We start from the raw sequence: 14,333 nt of genomic DNA, 5'->3' as shown, positions 1-14,333 counted from the left end.
CCCTGACCCCAGGAGCAGCCCTGCAACCAGACACCTCCTCAGCACCTCTGACAGGGATATCCAATAGATCAGTGAGTGAGTGTGTGCATGTCTGGTGTGTCTGCAAGGGATCTGATGTAATAGTTTTACACCGGTAGGCTGTTTTAAGAAGGGCTGACAGGTGACGGGGTCAAACCACCACTGACCAGCACTGATACCATCACTGTGACTGGCCTTGAAGTTTATCATGTTTGAGCCTGCAGAGAATGCTCTCCGGTGACGAGCGACCCATCACAGAGATACAGGAAAAGGGGTTTGTGTCCAGGGCAGAAGGAAGCAATGAGATGCGTGACAGAGATCAGAAGATAGAGAGGAGTGAGTAATTGAAAGTGGATACTGAAGGGATACTCTAAATATAGTATATATGTGTTTGTGTGTGTGTGCATTTGCATGTATGTGTGCGGTGCCTATGCATTGTTCCTTTCAGCTTTGATCTGAGCTTAGCTGGTGAAGCAAGTGGACTTACTGACACTCATGTTGTAGCTCAATGCCCAGCGCTAAGAAACTTTCCTGGCAAGCGCAAAGCCCTCTTGTGTAAGAGGACCATAATTCTAAATCACCCTGCATATTGAAAAGAAGAAAGAGGTTAGCTGGAAGTATTATGCACTGGACAAAAATGGTTATGGTGAAAGCAGGTTCAAGGTCAAGGCTTAACCAGATAATAATCGGATTTAAACGACAGCTTTGGGCATTTGTTTGTGAAGAATGATTCAGGATTGTTCCAGGTCCAAAGGTTCATGTTTGTCTGAGCTTGGTGACGTATTAAAGAGTACACAGCAAGTAAAAATGGATTGTTGTTGTGTTGTGGATGAATGCAATGATGTGCAACACATATTTAGCCAGTGCTATATTTAGTGGGTAATACATATTTATTGGACACTGTGTGTGTTCCAGGAAATAAAGTAATGCAATATAAAAGAAAAGTCAGCTGACTGAGGTCAGACTCACAGAATAAGTCAATAAAAGCAATTTTGGATGTTCAGAACGTGAAGTCTCTTTAGTTGTGGTGTTGTCTGTGGCTTGTTAGAGCGCCAGGTCCCAGAGTCCTGGTCCCAGCCATAATTTTGTGTTTCTCTGGCCCAGGATATTTGTGATGGACAGTGTGTTTTCATGCATTTCAGAGCTCTCCAGTGTTCTGGCCTGTCACCCAGCTGTCTGTCTGAGCATTGAGACCTTGCATTTTGGATGCATATGCTGACTGTGCCAGCTCTTGCAAATGCATCCATGTATGCAAACGTGTGTGTGTGTGTGTGTGTGTGTGTGTGTGTGTGTGTGTGTGTGTGTGTGTGTGTGTGTGTGTGTGTGTGTGCGTGTGCGTGCGCATGCATGGAACTGTGTCTCTGTACACCTCTCTACATGGACTCTGACTCCCAGCCTTATCAATGTCAGAGGTCTGCGCCAGGCACTCCATGCCGCCTATTGCTGTGACTGACAGATCCTTGGTAGCCCCATAGCCCCCGGGGTCAGGGTTGGCACAATGCATGATGCCAGCACAAAAACTGCCATGCCGCTTATAAGACCTGCACCATCTACATAGCATCTGCTTTGTATTAGGGACTTCAAAGGAAGTGCAGCATCAGGGTCAGTGGATGCAAAAGAGACCACCCCTCTGTTTTGGAGTAAGGGGTTAGGGGGTTAGAGGGTTGGATGCTTGCTACCATCCATTTTAAAGATTGAGGTCTAAGTGATGTTAGGCAATCGTTTGGAAGTGAGGTTTTGAGGCACAAAGATATTCTGAAGAAACACTTTGTGGGAAGTCAGACTTCTTGTTCTGAAAACAGAAAGCAGACATGAAATACAGAGACTGAGATTCCCTGAAAATGTCCTTTTCTATATGGTAAGATCGTGATGATTGCAACGATTGTATTGTTATGGCATTTGGTGCCGTTACCATGCAATATACAGCTAGAAGTGGATGTACAGTAGCAGGTGTCCAGATGCTTTGAAATTACACCCTCAGGTGCACCATTGCTGATGACAGTGTAGCTTAGACTAGTGTACTTATGCTGTGTGAGGCAGTCCCAGTGACATGGTGCAAGAGAGAAGGTTTATAGCTTTTAATTCAAGCTCTCGGTCAGCGGTGCAGGAAGTTCTCAACCCCAGGACGGAGAGAGGGGTGGATAACAGGATTTATTCAGCCCCGGCCCTTCTTTGTCCAGCAACACACTCACCTCTCTTCCCCCCTTAGCCTCACCCTCTGTTCCCCACTGTCCAGCCCCGCTACCCAAGAGCTCTAAATCCTTTTTTGATGGATTTCCCAGCAATCTCTCCACTGCTGGCATGTGTGTGACCCATGCACACACACACACACACACACACACACACACACACACACACACACACACACACACACGCCCCTTGACATGAACTCCATCATACAAACTCTCACACTCGTGCACGTGCTGTCTCTCCCTGTCACATACACACACTCATGACATCTGCATCAATTGACTCTGACTGTATCTGTCAACCAACAACTTGTAATGCTGATACAGTGTCTTGTTCTTCTCTCTGAGCTGACAAGCTGATTGATGGATGGTTACTATTTAAACACTGGCCAATACTGAGAATAACTCAGATTGATATAACAGCAATGGAACATATGAAAAATGGGATATTTTCAATGTCCAACTTTCCTAAACGATTTCTGCTTATGAAAAACGAACCAAACAGCATGACTTCATCCACCGTAGCTGCTGATGTTCTTTTTCAACCTTGTAATTAAGAGCAAATATTTTTTTTAAAGACCTCACGTGTTCATGCTGCTGGCAAGGCTGCGTGGTGCAGATTATGAATGGGATGGGTAAAAGGCAGCAGGGAGGGGAAAGGCAGGACAGAGTCGCCGCATTTTAGCTGTAAGCTGGCTCCACCCCGCTTGTCATGCTGTGTTGTTTTGTTGTGTTAACCATGACAACTGTCTGAGTGGCTCCATCCATCTTAAGGATTATTCTGGGTGAGAGAGCTGAGCAGGAGAGGACAGAGGGAGAGGAGAGGAGAGGAGAGGAGAGGAGAGGAGAGGAGAGGAGAGGAGAGGAGAGGAGAGGGAAAGCAGAGGACAGATGAGATGAGGATGATTTGAGGAGGAAGGAGAGCAGAAACGATAATTAGAGAGCGAGAGAAGAGAGTGTTGGCAGCGCAGAATTGAGGCTTCATGCTGAATTACTGAAAGTACCTTGAGTGATCACATTTATTCTGGCATGTCATTAAATCCATGTGGTCCAGAAGAATAAACTCAACAACAACTGCCATAACAGTTATGACAACATGAGGACAACGGCCGTTGAAATTATGGAATAATGTTATGAATCATTCAGACCACAATGACCAGCAAGCCTGCCAGTCAGCCTGGCTGCACATTTTCAGAAGGCTTGTTGAACATCTGGCCAGTCGGTACTGCCTGTAGATCAGTTTTAATGTAAACTGATTGTGTATTTTTTTTATTTTAACATCAGCTTTATTAGAATAAATGATTATGGTGTTGTGCCCACCAGGCATGAAGTGGATATTTTACTCATCACAGACAACGTTTCTGATAAGTCTTAATTTTTCTCCGTGTGATTTTCTCTCCTCATCTCTCTTGTTTGACTCTGAGTCCTCTCCATCCTACATCTTTACTCTTAGTACTGTTCACAGAGGTCTCTAAGATGTTGATCTGATGTGAGTTTTTCTGCAAAGTGATTTGCTTTTCTGAGTGATTTTGAGTAGATGATCATTTTTGGCTTGAATTTATGCAGCGTTATTGAGTATTAGAACAGATCTGAACACTGAATCTGGACTCTATTTATGCATGCACTGAGCTAAAAATGAACAATCTGTAGCTGTCTTCATTTATAAAACTCCTCAGAACTTGCCCATATTGGCCTCTGTTTTATTTCAGTATATGTATTATGTCTGTGTATCTTTCCTTCATCTTTTTTTAAATTTCCTTCACATGTTTTCCCTTTTTGTAGGAATGCTCCCTGTCCTCCTGCTAGCTGGGTTGATTCTGGCTCTGTCCATCCCTGGCACTTCGTCTGAGTCAGCCACGCTGCGGTTCTTGGGCCAGACTGACTTTGTTGTCAACGAGAGCAGCACAGCTGTGGTCCGGCTGGTTGTGGAGAGAGTGGGAGACCCAGTCAATGTGACTGCTTTGGTTCTGGTAAGACACAGGACAAGCTCAGCGCTGATGACTCATTGCATACCCTACTAGTCGTCAACCTGTCAAATCAGCTATTCTGTCTGTACCTCGCCACCGTGCCATGTTGCTGAGCTGCCATGTTTATGTCCAGTGAAGAGAATCAGGGACTTTTTTATTTATGGCAGACGGTGGCCAGTGTGCAGACACAGTGTGTCTGCAGAAACTGTCTTGGAAGTCACTGAATGTGTTTTGGCTTTACGTCCTCTACATGGGGGCTAGTGTCAGCTGCTCACAGTTGGTGTCTGGTAAGGCGAGCTGGCCACTCACTGGAGTGTGGTTGGGGGGTTTCCTATGCTTCTTGATATCTTTACCATATTTCTTCTTACATGAATTATTATACATGGGCTTCCTTATTAGTCAACGAAATACTGTGTAATATCAGACTTTCCTTCCAGGAAACTAATGGGCATAGACAGAAGCACAGTGAAACTCGAGATCAAGCAGATAAAGGCATCAGTAGAGAGGAAGGAAAGAGAAAGGAGCTAAAGATCTGCTCATGGAAAGTGCTGAAACAGGCAAAAACATCAAGCCCGGAGCTTTGTATCGGCTCAGTTCTCGAAGGCACAAATCATGTACCTGCAGCATCCTGGGTTGTCTCCATCTCTCCTGGGACTTTCCTGTTTTCCTTCATTTCACACTTTCAAATAAATGCAGGAAGTGTCTCAAACGAACAGAAAACAGGCATAGAAGCAGGAAGCTCACTTCAGTTAAATGCTGAGTGTCACAGTTTTACGTTTGCTTGTTTCATCCAGCTGGAGGGGGTCGACACAGGGGACTTTGAAGCCATTAACGCTGCAGCCTTTCTGCTGTCCACTGAGTCCAGTAAGACCATCTTCATCGCTGTGAAAGATGATGACTTGCCTGAAGCCGATGAGACATTTACCTTCAACCTTACCCTACAGGTACATGCCCATTGTTTGTCTGTAAGTTCATGTTTCAACCTTTCCTTTGCAGTTTTCAGTATGTTGCATTTTTGTGCCAAATGTCTGTTTCTGGACTGTTGATGACTCCCTCTCCTCTTCCTCCCTCACTCCCAAGCTTCCTCTCCACAAAGTCCCACTGTTCTAATTCTTCCCCAGACCGTCTTAAACCCAGCCACTAAGCAATAGAGAGTGGAGGCGGCAGCCGCAGTAAGCCTGGGAGGCTGTGAGCTGCAGGGTCTTTGATGTGTCTGCTCTATAGGACTTTGTCAGGGCTGGCCTGGGTGGGGCCAAATGTTGTGTGTGTGTCTCTGAGGTTCCCCACTAAAAGACACCTTTGTGAAAAGAAACTAACTTTGACAGCCACACGCTCACCACACAGTAGATTAAAGTGATTCTTGCATTCACTGTCCCCATTGCCTTTGATGGGCATGTCCGTTCCGTGGATTTCATGTCTGTATATGTCGCGTGTTCACCATTGCAAGTGACACGCTAATGAACACGAAAGGTCAGTCTGCTGCAACGAATGAATGGGTTCACAAACAAGTACATTAAGAACTTCTCATGCGTTTTTTGGCTCTTTTGTTGACAATACCAGAGCCATCATATCACCAGAAGTGAAAACTTTATTCAATTCCAGTCACTGAAAGAAAAAAAACTAATGGATTTGGTGGCATTTATTCCTTCTGGAGCATATTATTTTGCTTTTGCCACTGTGCGTCATCTTGTGTAGGACAGACCTTTTGGTTTGAAAATAATTTTTAATGTGTATACATTGTAAATCCTCGTCAAAGGAATTACCATCACAGCCGTGGATGCCTTACACCTAGAGACTATCTCCATGGTTTCATGTAGCCTTTAGCTGTCAGGTTTGATTGATGAGCTCGGGGGGCCTGGTCTTGCTGTCCGCCTGTCTTATCCCTCGCTAAAAGACCTAAGGCAAAGGTCACTGTGAATCACTGGTTGTCAGCTATGTACATTTGCTAAAAAGCAACAATGCTGAACAGCTGTCAGCAAGAGTAACTTTCTTCACAACATTTTCAATTTGACACTGCATTTTTGTGACATCTGGTTAAAATCCAGTAGCGCGGGCCCATATTTAGCCTGCTACTAGAGTGAAAGACCAGATGAGGCCCACTTAGCCCTTCTGTTTACACTACAGCAGAGACAAAGCTTTGGCCAAATGCTACCCTATCGGCTTACTGAAGGGCTGTCGGAAGGATAAATGTGTACTACAAAGGGGTGTCATAGATCAAGCACAAGAGGAAATAGCGAGTTGATCAGGGTACATTTATCATTTCTGACAGTTAAATCTGTAACATCAGTTTCAATTGAAGATATTCGGTTGAAAGTATCAGACTTTGTTTGAAGTACGACAGAACAAGACTTGTTATACAGAAATCGTGTAGAATTGTTGTGGGCCAGAGCAGGTGCAGCCCTCCAGCGCTGTGTGGGAGCAGAAGGTAGAAGCTCACAGTGGAGGGGAGGCAGGGCTTATGTGGTACTACATGTGTGTAACAAAGCTGGCTTTGATGTAGCCAATGTGTGCGCATGAATAACTGTATATTTTAGTATGTTTATGTAGTTGGGCACATGAGAGTGGTGCGTATGTGTGCGAGCAGCTTCCTGGCTCGGCCAGTGGCTTGGCTTTGTGAAAGCATGTGGATTCTGTGTCTGAGTTGACCGCTACAAGAGCTCAGCAGCGGAAAGAAAGCTCTGTTACAGCTGGGAAAAGCCTTGTTTGAATAGAGGGATGAATGCAAGAGGCCGTAGCACTTTGTTGTTTTTCATTTTCTCCTTTGCTTGCTCTCACCTTAACACACACACACACAGTGGTTTTGCTCTTGACTTTCAATTGGACTGTGTTTGGCTGAGAAAAATGGAAAACATTTCAAAATTGTTTGGGGGAGAAAATTGTTTCTGTTTATCATCATGTCAAGACTCAAAGTCTCCTAGTCATTTTCCAGAGTGCCTGCACGTATGCTAATTAGCCCGTGTCCAGATGTTTGTATGTTGTAAGGGATTTTGGAAGTTTTGGTGGAAGCCTGTGCACTTGAGTTCAAACAAGGTGGTTGTGAGCAAAGTTGGTCCATGAGATGCTTGTGAAAACATTGGTAAGCTCCCTAATGGAAACCTTGGAAAGGCTGTGGTCTTCTCTTTAATAGGTTTCAGAAAAAGGAAAACCCTTCTTGCGCAGATCATAGGTTATGGTTCTTTTTGTCAAGTTAAAAACACACTGCGTAAACCTCGTGAAGTCACCATGTGATTTTAAGTACACCGAGACTTTGAGTTCGTCAGGTCTTAGTGCCAGATCACAGAGCACAGCACAAATCCTGAAGAGGAGCCCCGCTGTGAGATAACCTGTCAAATCAACTGGGCTGAGACCAGTACTTCCTGTCTTTGTACCTTCTCACCAGGGTCTCCCAGTGGGAGCACAGAAATGAAGTGAAGACAGTGGATAAGGCAGGCGTTCTGGTTTTTCACACGAGCACCAGTGTCGGGGGAGGTTAAGATGTGTTAAGGTATCTTGCCAGGTTTTATCTGACCTTTTCAATTCTCCCTGCTTTCCAGAGCTCCTCTAATGGCGTGACACTGGGAACACCAAACAAGGCAACCATCACCATCCTGTCCAATGACAATGCCTTTGGAATAATTGCCTTCAACTCAGTAAGAAACCCCTGTGATCCACATGCATCTTCATTCAGTCTACTGTACATCAGTTCACCATTCTTCACCACATTTCATTTGGATTTTCTTGAGCTATTATATTACAATGGAGATGCCAGAGCTTGTCTCCGTTTTCTCCACAAAGGCAGCTCCTCTGCTTGCTGTATAGCATCCCAGACTTGCTGAACACTCGCTGGAGGGTTAGCCACCTCAGCCACTATCGAAGCCAAGTTCCAGTAGTGTTGAAAATGAGCATAGGAGGCTTCAGGAAACCAAGTCTTTGCAGTTTTTCTTTAAATTTAAACAGTTTTTTCTCAGGACAGACAAAGCTGTCTGGACTTTACCCTTTAGGAAACTGGCAGCTTTCTTTAAAGTGTGTAACAGATGCTGAATTGATTGTCCATTACTGAAACCAGCCTCAACTACACATGTTGATAATACATTCATCAAGATTGTAAAACTTAGCTGGGCATGCACTTACGTATGTCACTAATCTTCTAAGAACTGAGCCCCCTGATGTTAGTGAGTAGTAGAGAGAAGAGGGTCGGGGTGGAGTAATTTGGACCCACTATGGCAGAGAGGGGTTCAATCATGCCAGTGTTGTGGTCGTGGGAAAAGTGACCATCTAGTGGTTGTGGGTTTCCAGGGGCAATTAAAACCACAACACTCCCTGGATTCACTTATCAGTGGGAGTTTATAGTGTTTCCATGGTAGCTGTGGTATATTGGGAGCTGTTTGCCCTACCACCCCCAGATGGTCTCAAATGCAGGATAATGATCTGGCTTGCTTAGAATCAATAAAGGCCTCCTGGCCTTGGGAGACGTGCTTATGTTAGAGTGCTGAATTAATTCCTGTCTAGCATTTCTTTGTTGTATTTTCTCCTTTGTTTGCATTCTCCTGAATTTCTTTGGTTATGGCAAATTGAACTTGAGTTATGTAGACAAACAGAAGGGGATTTAATTTCCAAATCTCTAAACCACAATAAGGACTTCCAAATGCACTGAGACCATACGTGATTATTACTCCTTGTTATCAGGGAATATAGTTTTTAATGCTGCATCAGATTTGTTTACTGAAACAGAATACACTATTCGGTTTTGTGCAGCTTGCACACTTTATACTCGCTCTGGTCACTTGCCTTTGCATCTCTTGTCTCTTTCAATACAATTCATTTTCTTTATGTCCTTCAATCGTCTGTAAAGAGATATTCAGCTCTCTTTTACTCCCTCCTCACCGCCCATTTGAACTCATGTGTTAGTTTCTTATATTAATTTGTCAAATATGACCCTTTTCTTGGTTCATTAAATTTATTTATTATGACTGTGAATAAGAAAATGTTGAAAAGGACTGAATTAACCTGACTGAGGCTCTATTTCTTTTCATGCCAGACTGAAGAGATTGTAGTCGATGAGCCAAGAGGAAGGAACCATTTTGTGCCTTTAACCCTAATTAGAGAAAAGGGAACTTATGGGACTGTGACCGTCAACTTTGAGGTGAGAGGGTCATGCACGGTACATAAAACCAACAAACCTAAGACACTCTGCTTTGTAGTATTTAAGAAGAACTGACAGTGTTATTGTTATGCTCTGACAAATGGTGTTCAAGATGTTTTTCCAAGTTTATCCCACTGGCTAAACAGACTCAAGAGTTTGGAGAACTTCGTCTCAAATTACATTACAAACCTTACAAACAAGGAACATGCAATTATTTGACTACATGTACACAATTCCATGGTTGGAAATAGTCCATTATTTACATGCAGCGTATTCATGATAATGGACACGCCATCGCTGTGACTCCTGTTCAGATCTCTGAAGGTCCTAACCCTGCCATTGAGGACCTCAGTCCAGACAGAGGGAATATCACCATTCCTGTTGGACAGGCTGTCGTGTACTTCAGTGTCCTCATCCAGGATGACCAGGTATTGAATAAACTCCACACACTCACTTATCTGTCCCTCCACCCATCCCTCCATCATCTTTTTTAGACATTGTTGGTTTGATTCTTGGTTGACAAAAGTTGGAGGGATGATATATTTGGAAAATGCATTTTGGCACTAGGCTATCCAATGTGTTCGCCATTTTTAAAGGTCAATTTTTCAAAGTTTGAAAGGCGCAAACATGTTTTTTGCAAGTTACATAGTGTTTTGAAATAGCTGCATAAAATGTACAACCCAATGTCGACGTGTGGCCTTCTCTTTGTCAGATCCCAGAGGATGATGAGGTGTTTTCAGTCAGGCTGACGGGTGTGGCAGGTGGAGCCCTCCTCAGGCCCAACGCCAGCAGCGTCCAGCTGAGAATCCGCCGTAATGACAGCCCACTGCGGTTCTCCCACTCGATCATGGCAGTACCAGAGTCCGCCGGAGTCATTGCCCTCAATGTGACCCGTGGTCGGTTGACTGAGGATGGGCCGCTCATTGGCTCCGTTGAGACTGAGGTTCCTTTCTATCAATCCAGTTCTTTGTTTGCTTAGACCTTTGACCATTGAAGAATATACCATGTCCACTTTAATTATATACGTACAGTATATACAGTATATAGTGCAATTTTGTGTAAACCATCTGGAATATACTGTCTTTAGGTCTCTGTAGATTACATGGTGGTGAGTGGTGAAGGACTGGGCAGCGCCACACCAGCTGTGGATTTCCTCGACCTGCAGCCAGTCAGAACAGTTACATTCCCCCCGTTTGTCTACAAGACCAGCCTGCTGTTCAAGATCAGTGATGACGACGTCCCAGAAATCGCAGAGTCCTTCCATCTGGTCTTGCTGGAGGAGACCATCAGGGGAGATGCTGTGCTAGTATCACCCAATGCTGTGCTAGTGACCATCGAGCCCAATGATAAGCCTCATGGTGTGCTGTCAATCAGCAGCAGTGCGGTCATTCAGCCAATCACCATCAATGAAGACCTGACACAGAGGTGGATAACTGATTACTCATGAGACTGGGATGGCATATGTTCTTTATTCTTTGAATGGTTTCTGTAACATCTTAACCAGCTTTCATGTGCTCGGTCTAAATTTAAATGCAAGCAAAAACATCAGATTATTGTGCCTTAAACCGTCCTTTGTTTACTTCTCTGTTCCCGTAGATTTGAAGGCATCATTATTGTAAGAAATGGAGGCAGCTATGGTGCCGTATCTGCTAACTGGTCCATCAGTAGGAACTCCAGTGACCCCTCCCCAGTGTCAGATGATTTGATGCCTGCGGCGGGAACAGTGAGATTTGCCGCCGGTCAGGTGACGGCTGTGATTCCAATCAACATCGTGGCGGATGATCTACCCGAAGAAGCAGAAGCTTTTCTTCTCAAGCTGCTGCCCGATACTGTAACTGGAAATGCAGAGGTTGACGAACCCATGGAGGTCAGTTCAGACGAGATGTTTGATGGGACAGTTTTTATTTATTTACAGCTACTCTGTGTTGCCACAAGGGGTTTCTAATAGAGAGAAGAGAGACTGAAGGCTGCACTTGTTAGGGAGCATATCCTCCAGATGTTATGCATGTGTTACGCACGTGTGAGTGTTTGTGTGTGACCTACTGTAAGGTACAGTGGCAAACTTGGCACGTTTTGCAAAAGTCGACCCCTTGGTGTGTCACTTCACTCCGTGGGTGTTCCCTTAATGTGGCTGAATCAAAACAAAGCGGAAACAGCAGGCACTCTCTGTGTGTGGTGTCTGTGTGTTGTTTTTTTTTTTTAGAACGTGTGGGTGAAATGGTGACAGGTTTTTTATAGCTTCCGTCTTTGTCCAAGCCTCTTGGCCATGTGTGAAAGCAGTGGGCAGATCTAACTCTTGTTTATATTGAAGGCGTAAGATAAAATGCAGACAAACTCTGCTTTGGTCACATTCAAACACACACCAGAGCGCCGCCTGAGGTTGTGAGGTTAGAGGGTCTGTTTGCCATCTGTGCAGAAAGCGTCGGTTCAAAAGGAATTCCTTGAAGAATTAGGCTGTTGGACAAGTTAATCAGTGTGTATTGTGATTAATGTTGCAAATGACATATCACACAAGTTACGCTTAGCTGTTATTTGGCTATTGTGAGCATGGCAGGCAATGCATCAGACAAGTGTGGGTTTCAGGGAAATGAATGAACCTCAGTTGAAAGACTCATGAAACTACTCTAGCAGTCTTAGCAGAGTTAATTAAAGAGGATGCTTCTCTAAAGTTAGCTCAGGGCTCTGTTTTACTACTTTCAGTCTCACTTGTTTTCCTCCCTCTCTCTGCTCTTCACCTCGCTTTTCTTCTTATTACCCAAGATAGAGTGTTAGCGACACAAAACAGGATAGAAAACAAAATCCTCCAAAGCAATTGATGGTAAATCTAGGTGTCTGCAATTATCCACATGCATCCCAATGATCAATCAGCTTCCTCCTCACTGCACGGTTGGATTTGATTGAGCTTTTGGGAGGCAATTTGCAGACTAACAGGAACCTGTGAGGCACTGTTTGAGCAAAGTTACAAGGTTAGGTTTTGTATTTCCTACAAGATTCAGAGAATGTGCTTTGGATCATTCCCTCATTAGTCAAAATGTAATGAATGCCCACTTCAGCTTTCTTTTGATGATTTGTTCATTTTATTCATACTCTTCGTCTGGTCTTTCTCTGCTCTTCTTCCAGATTGTGTTCTACATCCAGGACAGCGACGACGTCTTTGGGCTTTTTCGGTTTGATCCGGCCAAAGAGCAAAGCATCCAGAGTCAACCCGAGGGCCGTTTTCTGTCGCTAAATTTCCTGCGAGATGGTGGCACGCTGGGTGATGTGTCTATGGCCCTCACTGCCCTCTACATTCCTGCAGGCCCAGTAGACCCAGCACTGGCCCGAGACCAGGTTCTGAATGTTAGCAGGTCCGTTACTGTGGTGTTTTCCCGTGAGCGGATGGTACACGTCACCCTGCCAATCAGGAATGATGCCTTTCTGCAGAATGGAGCTCATTTCTTAATACAGGTAACATGGCTGGAAACAAGTTACGCATAAGCGACAGAGTGTGTGTATGATTTTTTCTTTAGGGTTAGGGTTGTTTTAAGTTGTAATTCAGGGGACATTTTACTTTCAAAAATGTGCTCTTTCTGTTTGTGTTGGCAGTTCGGGCCAAATCAGTACCATCCAAAGTTTAAGTGCCTCATTTGCATGTGTGAATGGTTTGACACTGGCACTCAAATCTGGCATGTTGCTGTGGGATTTGCCCAACTGTCCAAATTAACAACACCACCCAGCTCTTAAAGCCAGCAAAAAAGTAGAAGGAAGGCCCCCTTCACATTCTGTAGAACCATAATTGCGTCAAACCCTTGAACACATACATGCACAAACATAAAAGGAGTGAATGGAGCACTGATGGGGCATTCATCTTTAAAAGTGACAGAACAGACATGAGAAAGAGCTGTAACTTTCATGAATAAATTAATGTAGTCACATGCTTGTTACCCTATTTGAGCCTTCTATTAACTGAGCTCTTCTGTTTCCCCAGTTGAATTCACTTGAGCTGGTTGACGTGAACCTTCCCATTCCTTCGAACAGCCCAAGGTTTGGGGGACCTCTAAACCTGACCTTGACTGTCACCCCTGACATTGCTAACGGGGAAATTGGCTTTACGAGTAACACCACAGTAGTGGTCTATGAACCAGAGGACAGCAACACCAGCACAGTAAGATATAACCTCTGTTTTCAGCAGTACTACATATGAATACTCTCAGTTCTGTGGTACTTGTCTGCATTGACTTTGAGTGTTTGGCCTCATGTAAAACAATTTATATCTTACATTATGTGAAAGTAAATGTCAAATTTAATTAATTGCAAAAGATTTCAATTTGCATCAGTTTTCATGTAGTCTGTAGATGCTAAATTAGCCACCACTGTAAAAGATGAATAAAGCTTTGCTGTTCTATTCCTATTCCATTTTGCCTCTGTAACTAACAAGAGTCTCTAATCACTGGCTTTATAGCCACCATGCTGCCAGTCACAAAACTCCCCTTGTCCTTGGCTCTAATCTGTGTTCAGAAAGTGTGTTTTCTCTATGAGTGCACAGTATGTATGGGAGGTCAATTCTGATGATGTTTGGTGCTGCAGGTAAGCCTCCCTCTGCGACGCGATGGGACAGACGGTCAGGCTGTAGTCTTCTGGAGTCTTCAGCCTGTCGGAGCAAATCGTGTGGATATAACTGCTAAAGACCTGGCGCCTCTAAACGGCTCTGTGGGCTTCCTCTCCGGGCAGAGTGATGCTTCCATCAACTTCACCATCATGGCTGACAATATCCCAGAAGTCAACGAGACCCTACTGCTCACTCTGGATAGGTAGGGACATTAAACTACAGGGAAAGTTACAGTTCCTGATAGTTGTTTGTTAGGTTAATTATTATCAAGGCATATTAGACCCTTCTGTACTGCCCATAAACATAACTGTAACACAATGACCTTTCAGGGTTTAGAGCATCAAGTTGATATTGTGTAACGATTTGGCACTAACTTAGGCTGAGGGGATGTTATCTCTTCCCATCCCTCCTATGGCTTTCTAAAGGTATGCATGTGTGTGTGTGTGTGT

At 44.2% G+C, this 14,333-nt stretch overlaps 1 protein-coding gene across 3 annotated transcripts in view; it reads left to right on the top strand.

Annotated features, from left to right (window-relative positions):
- adgrv1 (adhesion G protein-coupled receptor V1) overlaps positions 1-14,333 on the top strand; it is a 104,021-nt gene that overhangs the window by 7,758 nt on the left and 81,930 nt on the right. For all 3 annotated transcript variants that reach the window (XM_070964096.1, XM_070964095.1, XM_070964094.1), the window contains exons 2-12: positions 3,990-4,177; positions 4,969-5,118; positions 7,708-7,803; positions 9,192-9,296; positions 9,611-9,724; positions 10,009-10,239; positions 10,384-10,721; positions 10,893-11,163; positions 12,417-12,743; positions 13,264-13,440; positions 13,863-14,086. In XM_070964096.1, coding sequence (XP_070820197.1) covers positions 3,992-4,177; positions 4,969-5,118; positions 7,708-7,803; positions 9,192-9,296; positions 9,611-9,724; positions 10,009-10,239; positions 10,384-10,721; positions 10,893-11,163; positions 12,417-12,743; positions 13,264-13,440; positions 13,863-14,086 — 2,219 coding nt within the window. In that variant the 5' untranslated portion in view covers positions 3,990-3,991. The remainder of the gene's footprint in view (positions 1-3,989; positions 4,178-4,968; positions 5,119-7,707; positions 7,804-9,191; positions 9,297-9,610; positions 9,725-10,008; positions 10,240-10,383; positions 10,722-10,892; positions 11,164-12,416; positions 12,744-13,263; positions 13,441-13,862; positions 14,087-14,333) is intronic.

The sequence above is a fragment of the Chaetodon trifascialis genome, chromosome 6, assembly GCF_039877785.1.
Source record: "Chaetodon trifascialis isolate fChaTrf1 chromosome 6, fChaTrf1.hap1, whole genome shotgun sequence".
Lineage (NCBI taxonomy): Eukaryota > Metazoa > Chordata > Actinopteri > Chaetodontiformes > Chaetodontidae > Chaetodon > Chaetodon trifascialis.
Note: the sequence above shows the minus strand (reverse complement) of the source record. Positions and strands in the feature narration are given on the sequence as shown.